The sequence below is a fragment of the Falco peregrinus genome, chromosome 5, assembly GCF_023634155.1.
Source record: "Falco peregrinus isolate bFalPer1 chromosome 5, bFalPer1.pri, whole genome shotgun sequence".
NCBI classification, from domain to species: Eukaryota; Metazoa; Chordata; class Aves; order Falconiformes; family Falconidae; genus Falco; species Falco peregrinus.
The window spans coordinates 72,590,678-72,613,428 of NC_073725.1; the positions used below are offsets into that span (position 1 = coordinate 72,590,678).

Below are 22,751 nucleotides of genomic sequence, written 5' to 3' on the forward strand. Positions count from 1 at the left end.
GTAATTACTCATCTGATAGGATAACTGTTCTTGCAGAGAACGTAGATAGGTGAAACACAAGTAAATAATAAATTCTTTATGAGGACTATTTCTGTTTCCTTTTCCACTCGGTCAGTGCTTTGACTGTCATCACTGTTTATATTTTGCTGCTTGTTCTTCCCTCACGTAACTTCTATTTAATAGCTTCTTGACAAGCATTTCTCATGTAGTAGCGCTAATTCCAAAGTCATATCTCTGTTATTATTTCTTCAATTTCCCTTCATCAAGCACTCCATCCAAACTTCTGCTGGCGGTAGTTCTCCTGGGGGCTGGCGGGGCGCAGCACACCTTTTAAAACCAAATGGTGTCTCAGGCTTCTGACTGCTATTTTGGACTGTCGTGAGGCTGTGCTTAATCGAGCTGTATTCCCAAGTCACACTGAAACCCAGCCCAGGCTTGGCTTACTTCCCAAAAGTGAGGATCAAAGGAGGCAAATCAGGTTTTGCTTGATTTTGGGGGTATTTTTGTACCAGGATGAAGCTGGACCCACAGCTGCACTGGATGGGGCTGTGGGGAAGAGAGAGGTAAAAGCCCTGTGGCTGTGGGCTTGGAGAGGTGGGTGGAGGCACCGCCAGCCACGCAGCACTTCTGATGTTTGCTACTTACTGGCTATCAGTGTGCACTCTGGGTTTTGCCATCAGGAGGATGCATGGTTAGAGTGTCTGTCTCTGTCACTTTTTCCCACGTTTGTATCCTCAGGGAGCGGGGGAGAAGATGCTCAGGTGCCACTCAAGCTTCAGAGGTTTTGCTTTCTTTCCTGGAATGCAGCAGCAAGTTGATTTTATTATTTGCTTTCTAAATAAGCAGCAAAGAAGGTTACTCTAGTCTATTTTGTTCTTGTTTTGGATATAATTATAAGACTTTGTGCTTGCTTATTTCTGGCAAGTTTGTAGCTAGGGACATACATACTTGTTGTTGTCTATCAAAACCAAAAACCAAAAAGCTTACCCCAAACTGCTTTTCTCTATATATATGTGCAGAATGATGGATTATGTGGGTTTGAGGCTTCTCTTTTTTATAAATAACGTGATTTTCAGTATGCACTCATCTTCCTGGACACATGTATGTAGAGGAAAACAAAATGAGATCAGTGAAATGACCCCAAGTCTGACAGCTTTAACTGCTAGTATCGCCTGGCTGGCCCATCCCTGGGGCAGGCGCTGCCTCTTTTGGGAAGGTGGTTTAATGAGCAAAGCTGGCAACCAAGGGAGGATGCCAGAGCCTTACAAGATGCTGGGCCTAGGAAATGAAGGGAATCTGCGGATACCCGTAACCCCCCCTAAAAGAAACCCTGCGAGCTGACACGTCTCCAAGAGGCAGCCACAGAGACTACAAAAGGGCAGCATAAGGGCAGCATGGTTTTCAGCTCCAAGAGGATGGTGGCAGGTTCAGATGACACCACAGCCTGCAAAAACTGCCGAGGGCTATGATGAGGAAAAGCATGTGATTCTACCCTTTGATCTTTTCTGTGTCTGGATAATGAAGTTTTTATTTTGAAGAGATTGTTCAGGGGACACACTGGACAATTTATCACTCCTTCCCAGATGAAGTATGAAATACACTAAAGAAGCTGCACTAAAATGCAGACGAAAGGCACTTTGGGGATGTTCAGTCAATGACCAACTGGCACGTTTGTGTGCAAATAGCAGTCAGGGCAGAGAGCACCGCAGCCACAGGAGCAAACCCAGGAGAAATACAAATGGATCCCAGTACTCTTCGTGCTGTAACCTAAAAACATTGTAAATAGTCTTGAATTACCACTGAGAGCGCTAGAATTTTGCAGTTTATTAGAGAAGACCATACTGTGTTTTGAGTCAATAGTGCAGAGGCTTGACATTGCTTGAAATATGGATCTTTAAAATGCTTGCTTATGCTGACTCTTACACTATAAATGAGGCAGACTTTTTATGATACAGTGCTATAGAAATTTTAAAAATATCTTCATGTAGGCATCATGCAGTTATTTGTGAATTTTGCAAGTTAAATATACTGTGAACATATTAAACAGAAAATGACACCTTTTTTTCCCCCAAATATACTGGAGCTCTTAATTTTCTAATCTTGTACTATTGTCATGGCATACATTGTTGCTGAAATCTGCAACTATTCATTTAATTGTTAATCTAGTCCACATATGGATGGAGGTAGAAAATGACAGTGGCATTACAATCCTTCTAGTAAGTGCCTGAAGTGAAAACAAAAAGCCTTAAGATAAGTCTGATTAATATTTATAAGTAATTGACCCCCCCTCTATTAGCTGCGGACTTGAACTCCATTAACACCTGGTTCACTGAGGCCTGGCGTTTGTATATATTGAGCTTACTGACAGATTTCCAAGGTCTGCCTTACACAATATTTGGAGCTTTTACTTGCTAATTAGAATTATGCATAAATGGAAATGACCGAACTGTCCAATGCCTGGTGATCACAAATCACTGGCCTTTCAGTTGCCAAAAGAGTATATTGCTATAGGGGTCTTCACCCTATACATTGACCTCAAGAGTTAGACCACCCAAAAGGATTTTGAAGACAACTAGATTCCTCCAAAAAGACTTGATTCTTTTAAATATTTTTTGCTGAATAGAAGTTTAACTAGCCTCGAAGTTCAATGTTTTGAATTCCAACTCCAGGCAAAGTTTGGAAGTGGCTGATTTTTATAAGGAATGAATCAACAGCCCAGCTAAAAATATCCTCATACCTGAGGATTTTGTAATAAAATTGTAATGCCTTCTGTAAATATCTTGGGGAAAATGTAATGGGAAGGAAGAGCAATAAATAGATTGGGGATTTTTGCCAGTTTTATAGGGTCAGCATTGGTGAATTGTTATTACAAGGTAATTAGTAACTGCTTTGTCTGTGTTTCTGTGTGCGTACACAACACGTGTGTATAAATATATGCTGTAAATGGTAACTAATTTCTATATAAAGACCAGAATTACCAGCCTAATCTGTCCATTCCCAGGTAATATCATTTCATAAATATGACAATCCAATGGTTCACAGTGCTTTGCAATCTATAAAATTGTGGATTACTTTTGGGCGTTAATTAACAGTTATTTCTGTAATTATCAGATATAATGGAAGCAGTATCACAACAGCAGGATATGCAAGAGACTGGGATGCTTTGTTCGCCATAGCTTGCCAGGGCACTGTCATTTATCTCAACTCGAAACAAGCTTAGTTGGTTTCCGTAGTGATGTTTTTGGAAAGGTTAGTGGATTATCAATAGATACTTTAGATGTACATGCCAAAGGGAAAGAAACGCGGAGGAAACAGTAATAAAAAAAAAAAAAGGTTTAAATTCCTTTGTGGATTTTGTTATGAATCATAAAAGGGCAGAGCAGTCAAATCAAATTGATGTTTGACAATCATGGGAGATACGAATTTTCCTGTGGGAAGTAATGAGGGCTGATTGTCAGAGCTGTAGCTACTAATGCACAAACCAGAAATATTGCTCTCTCTTTGGACTTGGGTTATTTTCTCCTCTATAGCCTCTGTGAATTTTATTCATAGACCTTGGGGAGGACTTGAAAGAGAGACAAGGGGAACAGTCCACTGAGGTTTAGCAGAACCAAAGAAATCCAAATGTTCTAGGGTATGGAAATGCAATAATGAACCCCAATTATCTATGTAGTGGCAGTGTGCAATAGCTACACTGTTACAATTACTAATATATTGTCCTTCTGTCCTGCATTAGAAGACTTCTAAAGATTTAATAGGATTGACTTTCTTCCTTGGGGATGCTTTTAGGTATTTTGAAGATTGAACACTGTAATTTGGGAGAAGATACACTGCCTTTTCCAGATGTAAAGGTTTTACCCATGCCTCAAGCACAAAACAACTCAGAACTAGGAACCAAATAATCTCTCTCACAAGTCTGTGAAAGGCCCTTGCTAAAGTGCCTCAGTACTTGTCCTTTCTCCTTCAATTTTTCCTTCATGTTCTATGAGAAACAATTTCTCCATCACAGTCTTGCGTTCCGCTTCCGGCTCACACATCCAAATTATCTGTGGGCTGCAGCCTTCCTACTGCCCTGACACTCTGTCCTGCAAAATGCTCCTGCACAGCAGGTCATTGATCTTCTCATCTAGCTTGAGGGTAGCTGAAATGTCAGTATAGGTTCTAGCCATTTTTTTCTGATCTTTACTCCAATGATGTATGGATTCTAATACTGAAAATGTATTCCTTAGTTACTGGATAAGGATTAAGGCTCTGTAGCATGGGAATTCTTCCCTGAAATTGAAGCCATATCCTAAACTGGGAAATGTACCAAGCCAGCTAATACTGTACTTTCTGGCCCTCTGTATTGTCTGCTGTATTTTCTAGAAACAGTGACATTTATGTCATTAAAAATAATAATAGAATTTGTCAGCTGACTATATCCCCAAGAGAGTAAAAAGGTATGTATGCACATGCAATGCCTCGGTAAGAACAACTCTAAATGTCTGAAAATGAATATACCGTGCAATATAAAATCCAGTCTTGGCTGGAACAGTTAGAGTTTCTTGCACACCCCTGTCCATGCTGGCAGGGGCAAGCACTGCTAAGTGTCCTTCATCTGAGGCCAAACCTCCTCAGTGAAATACAGATTCTAAGTCTTAGAATATGCAACAGAGGGGGAGTGTGGATCTGCTTCCTTAGCTTTAAGTAAATGAAGAGTTTTAATGGCAATAAGCACGTGGCATAGCCAAACCAGAAACTAGGAATGCTCTGTTTCAAGCACGAGATGTTTATTTTCCTGCTGCTGCCCAGGAGGCAGGCAGGGCACAGCAACAGGCCAGAGGAGACTGAGGAGAAAGGCTGGGGGGAGCAGAGGGCAGCGGGGAGCAGAGGGAGGTGCACAGGGCACGACGAGGGAGAAGGCTTGGGGTACATGACGTGGGAAGGGATTGAAGTTACTGCATCACCCAGGTCTCTAGGGGGAAATGGAAAATGAAGAGAGACAGAAAGCCGGGAGGAGAATCATATTTGAAAGGTACTGCTAGTTACAATAAAATTCTTAAAAAGGAAACTTGAAGAGGAAAAGGGGCGGACTGTATTCTTGCAATTCCAGGCATTAAGTGACTGTTCTATAGAAAAGCAGGTGGTGTATGAAACACAACAGACTTTGTTAATGCTGTATCATATGCAGCCATTTTCCCTCACTTGCTGCATGTGTTGCATGGGTAAAGCTAGCCAAGCTTTCCATTTCCAGTGTAACGTCACTGCAACCTTCAGACACAATGCTTTGGGTGATTTTACATCCAGTGCTGGTGGCTGCCATTGCTTTGCCATAAATAAAAGTATTATGGGGAAGAAAACCAGAAGGTTTTGATAAATGTCTTTTCTTTCTAAAGTGCTTGTAGATCAGACGGTGGTTTAAAACTGCATCCCTGAATCAGTTCACCTACCACTGAAATGCAGCCATGAGAGGAAATGTGACTAACGCCGACTGCAGTGGTGGCCCGGTGCAGCCAGCTGTTGGACCTGGTTGCTCCTGCTGAATTTTTAAACTTACCATTTAATCTTTATTGTTTGGATGGTCTGTCTTTTAACATTAAAAAAAAAAAAAAAATCTTCTTGGGCTGGGAGGCTGGAGAAAAATATGGAAGGAATATTTGGATGCAAAGCATATGTAGACAGCTGGATTGTAAGGTTATCTGGTTAGTGGCCATTCAATATAAAAAATTAAACAAGAGACAGGAACACTAATAAATCAAATCCTCAGACACTCATACCCTAAGGAACAAGAGATAGCAGAGGTGATAGCAGAGACCAGACATGTCAGGAGAGGTTCAGCCACACCATTGCAACTTATATGAAAAGGGTAAATACGGTTATTGTGGGTGTCTCTTACAGGAAAGAACAAACTTCTTATGGCATGTTTTACAGGGATTGTGAGAACATGTGAAATGTAACCTGCAGCGTTTAGGGGGAGGGCCAGAGGGAGGGGTCAGAATGGATTAGGGAGGAACAAATACAGGAAAACGGAGAGGAGGGAGCATAAAAGGGTCTGGTTGTGTGTCAGGGTGCGTGTCTGACCGAGCCCTGTGGCTGATCGCTATGGCCTGTCCCATCTCACTACTCGACTCAGTTCCTAGCTGGCTTTGATGTGGTCTTGCTTTCCATTTGGGACTTCTGGAAAGACCCGAGGTGCAAGCCAGATAAGGGGCATGCAGGGTCTGGGCACGGGTGTGCACAGTGTGTGAGGGCTCTGCAGATGCTTGTGTTTGTGAATCACACGAGTGACGGCGTGTGCACATCTCGCTAGCAAACTTCAGTCCTCATCAGCTGGCAGGAGAGGAGGATCAGGCCATCCCTGTGTGTGTTGGTGCTGCTCGTGTACCGCTGGCTGCCAGGGTCTGGGTGCGTCAGCGCCCCTGCAGCACACGGGTGGGCTGGCTGCAGCTGGACCTGCCGGCGGGAGCAGCGCTGGGGGGACCCTCGGGACTGGGACTGGGACTGGGACTGGGACTGTGATGGGAGGAGCCTCCTGGCTGTGAGTGTGCACCACGTGCAGCTCCCATGGATGGGGCAGAGGATCCCCCTGGGACGGGAACCCTCCCGTTCCACTCTCTGTAACAAGTGATACTGGTTACAGCAAGCAGAAGAAAGTTTTATCCAAATTGCAGATCCTAGAGCAGCCAGCTTCCCACGTAATTTATGAAATCTGAGGACATCTGAAACTGAAAGGGTGCTGTGAGTTGAAATCTGCTATATTTGCAAATCCGAAGTAGATAAGACTAAAGTGCTTCACAAATGAAACATTAAATGGTGCTGTATTTTTAAACTTGCGAAGACGTTTGAATACTGTGAGCAGTAATTGCATTCTAACCGGTTTGACTGTGTTCTCTCCCCAGGAGAAATGGAAGAGTTAGAAACCCTGTGGCTGACTGGTATTTGCCACAATGAGAAGAATGAAGTAATGAGCAGCCAGCTGGACATTGACAACATGGCAGGAGTGTTTTACATGCTTGCAGCAGCCATGGCGCTCAGTTTAATAACCTTTGTGTGGGAGCACTTATTTTACTGGAAACTTAGATTCTGCTTCACTGGAGTCTGCTCAGATAGGCCGGGATTGCTGTTCTCAATCAGCAGGGTCAGTATGATATTAATTTTCCCCCTTCAGGCAACAGACAAACACTACCTCCCTAAAATGTTATCTCTCCTTTTATTCCCACTTGGACACTTGACATACATGTTAGAACATCAACGTGATGCTCTAGATTGGTCAATAGGCTTAGGATGGGCTTACACTCCATGTACTTTTGTCAGTTGGATTATTCTAGGGCACGGATTATCATATGCCAGGATAATCAGTAATCAAATGCTGAAAAAAAATACAGTTAGGGAAAATTTTGACGAAATGGTAGAGCGGCTCATATGCAGGAAATAGATTAATTTCCACAAAAAAATCCAAACAAAGTAAATACTAAACTGATGACAGATATTAGCTCTCAGTTTTGTGTATTTATTGAACAAGTAGATTTTAAGTGATAAAACACAAGAAATATTTTTATAAGCTTTTCTTGATAGCATTCTTGAATAAATCTTATAAGAAAAGGTCAACACAAGCATCATTTATGTTTGATTAGACACTAACAGGTTTTAATGATAACTTTACCAAACCGCAAGCAGATTTATGTATCCAAGAAACTGATACTTGAAAAATAAAGGAAGTATGTGCTTGTTCTTATACTTTAGACAAATTAGTTGGGTTTTAGGGGGTTTTTTTGTTTGTGGGTTTTTGGTTTTTTTCAAACACATAGTACTTTCATTAGGTAATCAATTTTGCTGGATTTTTTACACAGCTGAGGAGAACTGAAAATGATACTAAAATGCTCAATTCCTTTAAAAGGTGCTGAAATTACCCTGTTGAGTAAATGGGATTGTATTAGAACTGCTTTACAAACACCGTGCCCTACCCTGTTGGGGGTTGTCTAGAATAGTGTATACACTTTAACCTCCACATTTTACATTTGAACTTTGTACATCTGGCCTTTTACATGTAAAATTCTCCTAACCAACGCAAGGAAAGGAAGTACTTATTTCAAAGGCAAATTTCTGAGAATTACAAGGTCACAGGGTCAGAAATGTCAGTTGAGCTCACAGGCGAGACTGAAGAAGTTGGAGTTAAAAGATGGACTTCAGCTTTTTGCTCAAAATTAACTCAAATTCAGGCTTTAGAAAGAGCTGGGATTTTTTTCATACATACTAAGACAGGAAACAGAAAAGCTAAAATTTGATGACTAGAAGCATTTTTATTTCAGTGAAAGTGAAGGGTGCCTTAACTTCCAAGAAAATAGGCTGTCTGCAGGCTTATCTAGAGGGGTAACTTGATCACTGGTTTAAATAAAGGGTTTCCATTACTGAAGGTTACCTACATTCTGTAACTTGGAGACCTTTTGGGCGCCCTTTTAACCTTGTTTTCTGGAATAAGCAGGAGAGGCCAACACGGACCACTGGTTTGTAAAATACTGGCAATTTTTCTCCTTTACAGTTCCATCAGATAAAGCAGAAGTTATTTTTCCATATCACTGTAAGGAAATGCTAAAAGGGTAGATATGTGCTTTTAATCTTTCCAGTCATTAGATAAGCAATGCTTAATTTTTCTTTATTGCTAATTAAAAATAGAATGGAAGTATTTAAAATTTGCACCTAGTGATTTAATATGTTTTATATTACTCATATTACAGGGTATTTACAGCTGCATTCATGGAGTACACATTGAAGAGAAAAAGAAGTCTCCTGACTTTACTTTGACCAATTCCCAAACCAACATGTTAAAACTACTGCGAACAGCAAAAAATATGACCAATATCAATCCTTCAAGAATTAACTCTCCCAAAAGAACAGCTGATTTTATTCAAAGAGGTTCCTTGATTATGGACATGGTCATGGATAAGGGAAACTTGATATTTTCTGATAACAGATCCTTTCAGACAAAGGACAACTTTTTTAGTGACAACATGAGTGAACTGCAAACCCTTCCTAGCAATCGACACAAGGACAATCTTAACAACTATGTTTTCCAAGGTCAGCATCCTCTCACACTGAATGAATCCAATCCAAACACAGTAGAGGTTGCGGTAACAGCAGAAACAAAAGTGAACTCCAGACCCAGGCAACTTTGGAGGAAATCTGTTGAATCTTTACGTCAAGAATCTGTACGTCAGAGCCAAGGTTCCCAGAGAGACAATGGGTCAGATGAAAATAGGCAGCTTTCACTGAAAAGCCAAAGATACCTTCCTGAAGAGATTGTCCATTCCGATGTATCAGAGACATCAAGCCGAGCTACTTGCCATATGGAACCTGAAAACAACAACAAGCACCACAAAACCAAGGACAATTTTAAAAAAAGGACAGTAGCATCAAAATACCCAAAAGACTGTAGTGAAGTGGAACTGACATATCTGAAAACCAAACAGAGCTCTCCACGGGATAAAATCTACACGATTGATGCTGACAAGGAGCCAGGATTCCGCTTGGACACACCTCAGTACATTGAAAACATTGTCCTTCCAGAAACTATAGAGTTTCCTGATGTTTATCAAGATCACAATGACAACTACAGGAAAGCAGAACATGCTAACAGGACTCCCTCGCATAATGAAGACAGTCTTCCAAATAATGACCAGTATAAACTTTATGCAAAGCACTACACTTTAAAAGATAAAAATGCTTCCCTAGTTGACATGAACGATAGATACAGACAGAATTCCACCCACTGCAGGAGCTGTCTTTCCAATTTGCCCACTTATGCGGGACACTATTCGAGCAGATCCCCCTATAAATGCGACGCATGCTTGCGGATGGGGAACCTCTATGATATTGAAGAAGATCAGATGCTGCAGGACACAACGAACTTATCACTTCCTGAAGAAATCTATGAGCATAGTTGGTCACATAACAACGCTCCGCAATATCATAAAAAAAATAAGTTGAGGATTAGCAGGCAACATTCTTTTGATAATATCGCTGATAAATCCAGGGAAATTGATATTGGAAGACCTTCTCGTAGTATAAGCTTGAAAGAAAGAGAGAAATTTCTACAAAGTAGTCCATATGCAAGCATGTTTAGTGTTCCCTCAAGCAAACTGTTGAGCAACAAGGCCTCACTCTTAACTCATGCTCTAGAGGACAGTAAGCGGAGCAAGTCGCTGTATCCTGTTCACTCAGATGACAATCCCTTTCAGCACTCGTATCGTGATGAGCAGCACTTGTCTCTTAGGCGAAGTCCAGCTGATCTTTATAAACATTCATTACCAACAAGAGGAAGAAATGATAATTATTTAAGGTCATCCATAAAGTCTACAGCATCATACTGTTCCAGGGATGGTCGGATCCATAATGACATGTACATTTCAGAGCATGTTTTGCCTTACGTTGCAAATAGGAATAGCTTGTACTCAACTCCAAGGGTTTTAAATTCCTGTAGCAATAGACGTGTGTGTAAGAAAATGCCTAGCATTGAATCAGATGTTTAAATTTTCCATGAACACTTTATCTATAGGGAAAAAATAGTTGCCACCATCTTAGAGGGAGAATTTATCCTTTAACAGTATCTTGCTATGGTAAATGATACAGAAACCTCTCCCTTCCCCAATGTACTTTTGTACCTGAATAGGCAAACTAGTAGTATGCTCTCAACCATCCTTTTAAAATGTCTTGTTGAAAAGGATAAAAAATAGCCATTTATGTATGCTTTATATATAAATGGCAAGCTGTACTGAAATAGCCCCAGTATATGTTGGCAACTATGCTGTTTTGTATCTAATTATTTTACTATTTTGGTCATTCTAATTTATGTTGCTAAGTATCATTCAATGTACTTTTGTCCTTAGAAATGTTTAATGATTTTCTAGTACTGGATAAGCAATATGGTATGCATGTAGTATGACACAGACAAAAAGAATTAGGAATGCATTTGCACAGATTCAAAAGTAAGACTCTTAAGAACAGAAAGCTAGACTTTCAAAAATATATTTTAGCTTCATAATCATTTTCAAAGCCAAATAATAATTAAAAAAAACCACGCCCCTGGACCTTAATTAATAAAATACAGTGTGTTAGCACAAAATTAGGATGTTCGTTCTAGAATACAGAAAAGAAATGGGAAGGCTGTAGGCCCAGCCATGTGAACTGCTGTGTACCACCAGGAAGCCCCATGGATATTGGTTAATGTTAATGTACAAATGCTTTTCTTACATTCCACATGCACTTGCCATTGCAAACTAAGCTCACTGGAAAGTCTGCAGTCATCTTGTCAGAAATTTCACAGCTGCCTAATCCAGAGTATATATTTTTAGATATCACTATACGGCACTTACTATGGAGCTGTGGATTTTATTAGTAACCTTGAGGCCTAATATGTATGTAAGTTTGCATTTGCCCCTTACTGGTGATTACTCAGGGTTGTATAGTATTTCTTTTATTCCTTCAATTCCTAAACCAAATCCCAACCCACTGTAGTTCTTTGTTCATAGTGTAGTAGTGACATCTAATTAATTGTGTGTTAATAGTATTTAAGCTGTTAATGCAGTATCAAACACCGACAGACATATGTTCAGTGTAATCAACGAGGAGCACAATACCATTTATTTGCATACGCAGTGAAGGATTAACACCTTTTGAGGGACTTCTTCCTTCCAGAATATTGTGCATATTTGTTGAACATCAGACCATTTTTTTTTAACCTCTCCGATGAAGTCTGTTATATAAATTGAATATATGCACACACAATTAAGGAACAGTATCTTTATTATCACTTACTGGTATGCAAAGTTATTCACATAACAGGGATGCAATGTTGTATTACTTTTACTTCTAGTAAAGATCAATCAGATTATTTCACAAATAAAATATCTGCTACACACCCCTCCTTACCCCCTGGGGAAACACAAAACCACTAGATTTTGACCATAAGGGAGGGTGGAAGGGAGGAGAGGAAGCCTTTCATGAGAACAGTCTACAGTTGTAATTACGTTTAAACTGAAGTAAATGTAACTGCTGATACATTTAACTACTGACAGCATTCCACAGGTGGTGCTCTCCAGTTCTCCTGCTACTCTGAGAATTGCTGTAGGGTTTTTTGTGTAGAGGCAGCTGAGACTATTCAAACATTATTCCCTCATTTCACTGAGGAGCAGCGAGCAGGGAAACCATTGTGAATGGGGAAATGTGAGCGTTACCCTAACTTTTCTCTGACCTGAATGAAGCGTGGTGAGATTTGGGCTTCCTAGTCCCTTTCCAGCTTCCAAAAATCTTAGTATACATTTTTATAAGTATGTTCAGAAAGCATATTTATGGGTATCTGTACAGTCTCCAGAACAAATATGTTTTGAGTATTCTTTATTTGACATTTGGTCACAATTACTGGCCCTGATCCACATGATATGCTTTCTGGTTCCTCACTGGATCCAGTTTCTGCAAACAGAAGATCCTTACCTGCCTTTAGAGAGAGTCACCTTTTGTAGGAACAGTTGTATGAGCCAAGCCAGGCGAGGGTGTTTATGGGATCAGCAGTACTTTTCATGAACCAAAACTTTTTCCCAGAGACATGGGGGTACAATTGTTCTTAGGTCTACAGGACGGCAAATGCACTGAAGACATAAATATTGTTGTAATGAGTTTAATAAAAATATTTCAGACAAATTTTAATTTCCAGTTCAAATCATAGTATATTAAATAGCTCAAAATACTTAAGATTTTATCTGGTGTGTTTCAGCAGATATGGTATTTGTCGATATCATACCAAAACCTGCCATGCAGATCACTGAGAATTTTATGAAGTGAATCCTAAAACTCAGTGGTGGCTCTTGTTTTTCGCATCATCTTAAAGCTCTCAAAATATTTGCTGATTGCTCCAAGTCTTTGGTATCATCATCTCTATCAAACTAGGCACGCATAATTCAATATATACAAGTACTGTATGTGAGATTGTGGGAAAGAAAAATTCCCATTTACAACATTTCTAAGTAAACTCTTGAGATCCAAATGTAACCATCCTAAATCCAGGTGGATTTATCCTTCTGTAAAAGGTACAAGCAAATTAGCTGGAAAGAAATACATTATTGCAGTGTTTGCTTTTTCTGATTTGAGCAGATTTCTGGTGACTGTAGAGTTTTATTGTTACTAGCCGCAAATACATGATACAACCACCTCCCCTAAACCAAAGCAAATTAAAGAGACAGAGGGAAAATTTGATAATGTTGCACAGCAGTTGTTCACATGGAAATAAAAGGTGCTGCCTTAAAGGAGAAAAACCCCACCCCCAGATACTGAAAGTAGAGGGAATAAGAATCTGCATGCATTTGTTGTTTTGATCTTGGCATATAATATGAGCAAATAAAGGGGGAAGAAAAGGCTACAGGGTAGGGCTGTAGGCGAGTAGCTGGTATGGTTGCAGATTTATACCTGTAAAGAAGAAGCAGCCAAGAAGTTGAAGAAAAATCTTCAACAGTAGAGCCACAAGCCACAGCTTGTGAGACTCAGCCATAGAGCGTGTGGAATTCTGAATATTGCCTGAGCTTTGTTGATATATTTGCACTGACTTTCAATTAAACTGAGATCAAGACTTTCTGTATTTCCCTCTCTCTCACTCTAGCTGCTGCTATTCTTGAAGAGGAGAAAAGAATCTTCCTGCATAAGTGGCCATCCTTTCTGTACCTTTCTGGATGGTGCTGGTGACTTGTTACATTTTCCTGATTACAGCTCTAGCAGTTTGTTGGTCATTCCTTTCACCAAGATTTCCCGTGACTCCAGCTGGAACTGAATCAGGCTGTAAATGATATGGGCCATTCTTGGTAGCATGTCCTGTAGTGTTACACTGCTCCTGGACGACAACTTTTATGGAGGCAGGATATTGAATTGCTGAGGAATGGAGTAGGTACATGGAGGTAAAACCAGCTACATAGACGTACCTGCCTCTTGCTTTTTTTCTCTTTTAAAGACATTGTAGAATTTCTTCATGTTTTTGTCTTTCCCTTCTCACCGCAGTAAATTTTCCTTTTTCCTTTCAAATGGATTTTGTGTTCTGCTTGTGTTTCTTAGAGCAGTGTAGCCACCCACTAACTTAAACGCATGGAAATAAGATATTTTAATATATAAGGTAAAATTAAGGAAAATTAAGAGGTTTTGTATTTCTGGAAAATTTATTTTAATGTTTTTGCAGCTTTTGCTGAGAATTCCTTATTCTGCTATCTAAGAAGCTCAATTAGGAGAAAGAGTGCTGCGGACAAACAGAAACCAAACCACCACCAGCTCACTGTGTTTTGGCAGCATCTCATAAATACATGTCTCTCTCTGATCTTTCAGGAATACTTAGGAGGTGAAATAAGGCTCACAAGGAAAATCAGGGGTGTATTTTTCTTGGTGAAAATATACCTTTTTAGAGGAAATCTTTTAAAGGAAGCAAAAACTAGAGCTGTGTGTAGCTTTGGGTTTCTGTGCTGGAAGGCTAAGGTCTTTCTGTTGCCAGTGAGGAGAGGGAGAGAAAGCTCCCCAGGGAAGGTAGTTCAGAGCACTGAAGGCTTAGGAGCTGGTGTGTGTGTGATGTGTCCTGAAAGATTTTACCTCTCTCTTTTGACCTTTTAGAAAGTATAGGCTCCTAACTTAGGCATCTCAGTTAGGTGGGCTTAGAAAAGTGATGATCTATTTAACCCCAGCCTCAAAAATCCACTAGTTAAATCTGCAAGTGAGCACCAAGTTAAACCTTGCAGGTGCATATAGGTTCCTGTGCTTATGCGACTAGTTACTAAGGTAGCACCTGTCGTTCGTGGGTTTTGCAGTACTCCCAGCCTAGTCGGTGTCATTGTTTTCTTTATACCACGTGACTATTGAGCATGAAATAGAAGTGTCAGAAACTATTCCTTGTAGAATAACTTGCTATTTTCATATTTCTGCAGTGTTAGCATATGCATCTTAGTGATGGGGAAGAGTTTGGAACTGCTCCTTCCCTTGCTGGGTTCATCAATGTAGAACAGGAATTGTGGTATGAATCTGAGGGTCTAAAAGTCAGCTTGCATGTAGGAAGAATTCAAGGGGTGAAACTTTTTGTTGTTTTACATTGCATTTAAGGTGTTTCATATAAAAAACCTAGTGAAAGCAGATCTTTTATGGCAAAATCCTTTCTTAGTTAATATAGAACAGTAACTATCCTGTGGTTTGGCTAGATTGTGTTAAGTGTTAATCATCACATAACGTGCTTCTTTCAAGGTGGAGTGTCATACACACTCTTGCTAAACTTTCCCTTTCCCAGCTGTAGCCCTATCTTAGCTCGAAAGTCCCTTTAAAGTAGGTATCTTTCCTGTATAGGGCAATCTGTTTTGCAACATAAAAATTGTTTTCCAGTGATACACTTAAATTGTTTATTTTAGTAATGATATTTTTTTTGATCTGAACTTCCTTCCATTGAGAGCTGAGCCTTCAAAGTATAACAGTGCTGAAGGAACTTCTGAAAGAACTTAAAGGCCTTTTAAAATATGACTTATGATATGAGCCATTTCCCTGCCCAAACTCGCCTGTGTTGTCTTATTTAAATGTATTAGCAATGTATTATTGTCCCTAGGAGGGACGGTATTACTATCCCTAGGAGGGAGCACAGTTTAATCACAGATGTGTGTTTGTTTGTGGACATAAGTGCAGGTACAGACAGGGGTACGGTGTGGTAGAAGAAAGGCTCAACCTGCTCTGGCTGCAGTCACCTGTGAAGCTGTGGTTAAATGGTGTAGCCTCAAGCCCGTCACGTCTCCTACATTGATCATGCAGACTTTTCTGTCTGATGTGCATGTATTGTACATAGTGTAAACTTCTTGTCGATGCTCAGCTTTCATTGTGGACTTAATCCCATGTTCACCCTCATTATAGTGTCGCAGCACTGTTTGTGGGATGGAGAGGTGGCTGTTTGTGCTCTCTAGTGTCTGTTGTCCTGTTATACAGGAGCAGAAATCCTGCCTTGCTCCTCTCTGCTCTGCTGGGGAGAGTTGCTGCACTCTTTGTAAATAAGCTCCTCATTTATTTCACCACAGTCAAGCTTTTTTTTTTTTTTTTCCTGCTTCTCTCGACCTGTGTACAGAGTATGCTCTCTAAAAACATGTGCTCTTCCAATGTCCTGCAGTTTGGAAGTCAGGATTACAAGTGTGCATTGCCCTGCAATGCAGTGAAAATGCATTTAGTCTTTCTTGCAGGTTCATGAGCTTTTTTGTTACATACTGCAGAATATATCTGCTGTGGTTGAAACATTTTTTTAGATGGATGCCAGTCTTACAGCTGTAAGAATTCACTGTTGATTTTGTGATAATTTTGTCATATCTATAATTTAAGAACCAGAAATAATATAAGAAAATTCAGTTACCTCACCATTTACCAGGTTTTTTGTTGTTTTGTGCTTAAATGACACTTTTTACTCCTTTTGCGTAATTCTTTACTTGTGTTGAAAACAACGCTAAATTAGTAGAGAATATAAACATGCTGTAACACTGTCATGCAATACCTTTATTAGTAGATAACCACACTAAATATAATATTACATATTTAAAAGCGAGATGGTTTTGACTTTCCAACTCTTAAAAATAGTGGTGATAAGCAGTTATACTCTAGATGTTTTGTCCTTTCCCTTTTGTATTAGTATGTTTTCATTAATATATTTCACAAATTATATTTCTATGTGCACGTTAGAAAACTGTGAAAATAAATACCAATAAATATTGTGATACTTATTCAGTGCACTGTAAAGTTCCAAGTGAGATGATACTTTGCTTGGGAATTGATGAAGGTTTCCTCACTTCTCATAAATGGTACTAAGCTTTAATGTGGACAAATGGTAATATTTACAGTGACATGAAATTTTAATGGAGAATGTCTTGTTTTGCACTTCTAGTACTATTATAAGAAATGATGTTTTTCTCAGCAAATGCATTATGAGAATACTGTTTTTATTTGTTTTGTGCATTGCAGTACATAATAGCAGTTTTGAAGAGATTTGTGTTACATCACTACTACAGGATTCTTTAGTCTTATAATTTTTATTGAGCCCGTTTAGTAATGGTGTTTAATGGCAAAAACCTTTTGGAAATATGCTTTGGCTTCTGTTTCACATTGCAAACCTGCACTTGGACTCATAGTGATGCAGTTGAAGGCCCTCATGAGGTTGCTGCGCCTTCCCCTTCTACTGGGGAGGGAGACCTTTCTTTTTCACTGTTGGGACAAGATTAGAATTTTTTTTTTTTCGAGAAAAAATTTGGAGAATGTGTTGTGCAACATTTGAAGTGTAAATAATCTTCAAAAGAGGAAAAAAAAATAGTTGGAGGTTCACAGATATCCACACTAGTGGGTGGTCTGTGGTGGGCTGCAGGGTGTGTGGTTTCTGGAGGAAATGATAATTTTTAAAGTGATTTGAATTCTACTTAAGTTTCTGAAAGTCACTGAAAAAAACAGGAATTTTCTTTTTTTTTAAAGCCAAAGTCTTTATGTTGTCGTACGAGGTTTCACAGGATAATGGGCCAAAGAATACAATTAAATATGCAAAAGGTTAATCCTATGGAAAAGGGTATCCTGTCATCTTGATATGCACAAGCATATTAATGGTAATAGGAACAATGTGTGTAATTTTCCTGTATATTGCTATGTAGGTTGCACTATTTTGAATGATACAAGCCTGATATTGTAATTACCAAATACCATAAGAAGCTGTTTATTAATAGTTTAAACTTGTTAACCTAAATATATATACAGTATACACACGCGTGCGTGCATACACTTTCCAACCTAGCCATGTGTGAGTAATCTCCCAAAGCCGTGGGACACATTCAGCAGCACTTTATTTTAAGTCATTCCCTTACTTCTTTTCCAAACCTCCTAAATCCACAAATCCTCTAGAAGCGTTTATTGCAGTTTTTGATACCAATTACAAAAGAGGCTAAAGAACTTGCTGGGATCAGGCTTGCATTGTGCTAGGACATCTGCAAACACATCGGAGGAGAGTTCCTGCCGGTATTCGCTATAAATAGCAAAGCCCTAGGCAAAGGATGGCTCCTCATCCTGGCCTGAAAATTCATGGCCAGAGAGGAGCTATTGGCCTGGTGACTGACTTTAACATCCCGTGTTAGCCTACGCGATCCACAGCTGGTCGTTAAACATGGTACTTAATGTAGCTGAGGAAGGGTGTGTAAAATGGAAGTTCCCAGGGAAGACCAGCTGGTGTGTGCCCCGGGTTCTGCCCTGCAGACTGGGCGGTTCGCAACCCCGGGGTGCACAGCGGCGGCGGCCAGCCCTGGTGCTTGGTGGTCACTTTTCTCAACACACAGGTGTTTGAGCTCGTTACTGACGGTGTGGAGATTTTAACCAAGAGGTGGTTGTGGTATTCAGCTTCTTTTCTAAATTTACAGTGCTCTAACTAAACCTTATGACAAAAAAATACCTTGGAATCATTTGTTTGACGTAATTCCTGAGCTTTTTTCCAAAGGGAGTGTTGGATAGTTATTAATTTTTCAACCTTGACTGAGAAACCAAAAATTCTGTATGGTCAAGTTTTGTCTGCAGTTCATCATGAGTGTGTCTTGGAAAAGAACTTGGTTCCAAGTCCTTCATCTGCAAGAAGAAAAATTTTGGTTAGCTCCTTTTTGCCTGGCCTAGGTCTGGATTCAAAACTTAGCAAAACACCTTTTGACTTAAATAGGGATGTGTGAGTGAGCAACGGGCGAGCAGATCCTCAGTGCAGATGAGGCTCAGAATTAAAAAAAAGAGTACCAAACCTCATGTTGCAAAGGTATGGAAGTTGTGTCATGTATGATGTGAAGCTAGGAAGGACACTAGTGCAATTTTTAATAAGAACTGTTTACAGTTTATACTTGATATCAGCTATAATATTTTGAAATAGTCTTATTCATTTCAGCACGTCCATTTTGCACTGATGAAGAACAGCTTGATCTCTCTGTCTTCACACCTCACGCCCACGTGCACATGCACAGTATAGCTTGTGTCTTCCCTGTTGAAACCAGAAGGTACCACCAGAATTCATTAATGTGTTAGGCAAACTCCTACTTGATTCTTAACTAAGTATGCTATTTTTATGCACAACTTGCATCCATACATTTCAGGTTCTCTCAGAAGCACTTCACCTGTGAGTTAATAATGTCAATTTTTAGTTCTCAGATTCAAATTTACGCTAAACCTGAAGGGCATTTTGTGCTTTCTTTCATCCTGTTTAACGTTTTTTGCTGGCTTAGATGAAATACTAATATTTCTGTGCTGCTAAACAAAAACCACCAGAAATGTTTTCAAATCTCAAATTACCCTTTTAAAAACATTTTTACCTGCTTACTTGAATAATGTAAATTTCATATGTTGTCGTGATTAGTGTTTGTATACATACATGTATATATATAAGCTATATATAAGCTTTATATATATGTATATGTATAAAGTTTTGGGGGAGAATGAGGGGCAAGACAAAAATTCAGCATGGTGACAATGATTCTACAACCATTCATTAACAGTTTCAGGTAATGCGTTGCTATTATCAGTTCGATTAGAAGTTTTTTGCAGTTCAACTCTGAAAAAAAGGATGTAGCTGAAAATTAGTATTGGATCTTCAGCCATCATCCTAAGATCAGTTTATTTTCATTTTATCTTGAAAAAATAAGTATTCACAATATTAATTTAAGATTTTTCTCGGAAAGAAAATTAGTACAGTTGGAAAAGTATCCTTGTTCTGATGGAGGAAAAAACTCCGAGTGTACTAATTTGTACTAGTTACATGGAGCACTAATCTACATTGCAATAGAAGAAATTTGCATTCCATAAATAACATCTTACCAGAAATCTTGGAACCATTTGATTTTGTACACAGTAGATTAAAAAGCGTATCACTTCTGTTATTCACTAGTGCCATTTACTGTAACACTCTCAAGAGTGAAATATTTCAAACCAAAGGGTAAGTCATAAATTTCCAATTGCTAGCAAAGAACAGTAGAGGTTTGAAGACCTCTTAACACCTGGGGAAATAAATCAGGATGTTAGAGTAGAAATAAAGGAATATTAGTGAAATAGAATCAAGCATAAAATAATCAATTTTTAAGAAAATCCAGAGTTTCATTATAAAATTCATAGTCTAATGAGTTCTTCAAAAGAAAGAGTTTGGGGAAAAAGAGAATCATTAAAATCTAGTTTTGACATTCCAGTCACTGCATGGTTTATTGGAGAGATTCAGCAAACTGAAAGGGATTTTAACACGCAAGTGTCTGTACACACGTGGCTGTAAGTGCCGTGTTACAGAGCCAGGGCTGCCCCTGCACCCTCTGCCCCGCCGTGGGGATCCCGGCGGGGGACTCTCCCCAGTGGGGGGCTCTCCCCAGCGGCACACTGCGCAGCCTGGAGGAGCTGGGGGCACGCTCCCCTCCACGTCAGGCACACCGTCTCACAGCACTTCACCCCCACCACCGTGTTTTAACCCAGTGCATGACTGAGTGCTAATACTGTATAAATATTTTGAAACATATCTAAAAAAAATATATGTTTGCTTCAAACTTTTTATGATAGAGAAATATATAATTATGGTTGTCTTACAAATTGTATTGTGTTCTTAATTTTTATTAAAGATGTAGAAAAACATTAAGGGAATGGGGGACTTGAATGTCTGTGTGTACCGAAATGTATATAACTATTTGGGGAAAACACACGTGCCAAGTATAAAATGATGTAAAAATTGTAAATAGATGAAAAATTCATTTTTCTAATAAAGATAATTTCTGCCAATTGATATGAAAATGAACAATAGTATCATTCTTGTGTGTCTTCCTTGTTAAATGGTACGAGACGAAGCGTCACCCATGAATAAGGCTTACCTGTGGGTTTTTGTTCGCCGTTGGTTTGATTTGAAAACTGCCGCCTGCTTTGGGCCATCCTCTGCTGTTAGGGATTACCTAAAGGCGAAGGTGCCTGAAGCTAAAGCTGACAGTATGTGCTTGACGTTCCCAGTTTAATTTAACTCATGGAAATGACAATTATGAAAAGTTCTTTCAGTGCGAGAAGTCTGCTTTGAATGAGGCTCCCTGAGCAGAGGAGCCGCGGGAGCCGAGCTGAGGCTGCCCCGTCAACCTGCAGCTTCACTGTCTTCTGAGAGACACCAGTGCAGGAGTCTCGGTGGGCCTGCAGGAGGAGGTGGTCCTGGCTGCAGAAATGCAGCAGCTCTTTGGGGGATTGTGGAGGCGGCATCCAGCCCGAGGAGGAGGAGGTAGTCCTGCAAGAACGATGCCATCCCTGGGGAAAGCTGGAGGTGTGGAGTGCTCCTGGTGTGGCAGCACTCTTGGAGGTTGATCAGGTAAGCATGGAGGAGAGCAAACCCGGGGGGAGAAAATGGCAGCATTGTCTCACATCTCCTATGACTTTGGTATCTGCAAGCTTGTTTAATGTTCCGGTTAACCAAGACTTAAAACAAAATTGAGGGTTTAGTGGAGCAATTAAAATATTTTCTAGGATATAAGCATTTGTCTGGCCAGGGGAGCTAAAGGAGCAAGGTTCATACGGTGCTCCTAAGGGGTTCTGCAGAACCCCATTTTCCAGGATTTCTCATCAGCTAATGAAAGTGTTCCTTTATTACACAAAATGGGCATAAACAAACCCCTGGCAATCAGAATAATGTTCTTTGAGGCAGTGGGATGAAGTCAATATATAAATCCAAAGCATTGTTTGGATAAATGTGCTTCATGTTGAATATAAAAATAACAGACAGGAGGTGAAAGGTTGCCCGCAGATGTCTCACAGCAGAACAGTCCCATCTATTTGTTCCCAGGATAAACATGACTGCACAGACAATATGAGAGACATAAAATTGGAATTATTTTCTTAATGAGGTTTTTAATGAGTAAAGACTGCTGGGCTTATTGTCCTCTGCTAGAAAGCCATTTTAAAGGGACCCTCCCCTATTTTTGTCTAAACAGACCCTTTTCATGAAACAAAAGGAAGTGTGCCCAGGCTACTGAATCTTGATCTGAACTTGAATCTTCATTTTTATGCAATGGACAGGCTAAGCTGTTCTGCACAGTAACGCAGGGCGATCTGAACAGCTTTGGGTGGCTGCAGTGGTGTTCCATCAAAGGCCCAGTTCAAGTCCATCAGTCACATGAAAGAAACAGGAGTCTATAGGGACTGGGTGGTGCAGGGGACAGCCCGTGCGACTCGATTTGGAAACACCGTTGTGACTCCTGCCTTCTGGCTGGAGAGCTGGGCTGGTTTTGTACCCGGGCTGTCCTCCCAGCTCCACCTGCCCGCGTAGCTGGTTCCTCTCTGTGCATCTATGAGTCATCTCCGCTTCGGCTTATGATTCCCTTTGGGATCTGGTTCAAAGACAGTCGTATTCTCCCAGATCGTTCTTTTGAGTCTTTGCTGATGTGTCTATGGCAACTATCAGCCCCCTAAGACTCTGTTTACTAAAAAAAAAATAATAATAATTTAAGTGGTGACTGGGTGATGGAAGCTTTTTAAGTCCGGAATATCGTGCATAGCACTGCCAGCAGCATTCATAGCAACCGGAGCAACTCACCTGGTGTGACCACAAGTGTCTTCCTGCAATCTGGACACAAACCACCCTGTTTTAAGGCCAACAGCTGAAGTCTGCTCATTGTTATATACACAGAAATACCATCCACCCTACTCATTGGGCTGACTTTTCCCGTCGATCACACGAGCCACTTGGCTCTACTTCTTCCAACAGTTTACAGGCAGCATTAGCTTCC

The 22,751-nt window shown here is 40.1% G+C and overlaps 1 protein-coding gene across 2 annotated transcripts in view; it reads left to right on the forward strand.

Moving 5' to 3' along the window:
* Nucleotides 1–20,764, forward strand: part of GRIN2A (glutamate ionotropic receptor NMDA type subunit 2A) — a 191,090-nt gene extending 170,326 nt beyond the window's left edge. Inside the window, exons 13-15 of one of the 2 annotated variants that reach the window (XM_055806635.1) lie at nucleotides 6,879–7,117; nucleotides 8,715–10,375; nucleotides 13,625–20,764. In XM_055806635.1, the coding sequence (XP_055662610.1) occupies nucleotides 6,879–7,117; nucleotides 8,715–10,375; nucleotides 13,625–13,640 (1,916 nt within the window). In that variant the 3' untranslated portion in view covers nucleotides 13,641–20,764. Of the gene's footprint in view, nucleotides 1–6,878; nucleotides 7,118–8,714 lie in introns of both variants that reach the window. The other variant, XM_055806634.1, reaches the window with a different exon arrangement.
* The last annotated feature ends 1,987 nt before the right edge of the window (nucleotides 20,765–22,751 follow it).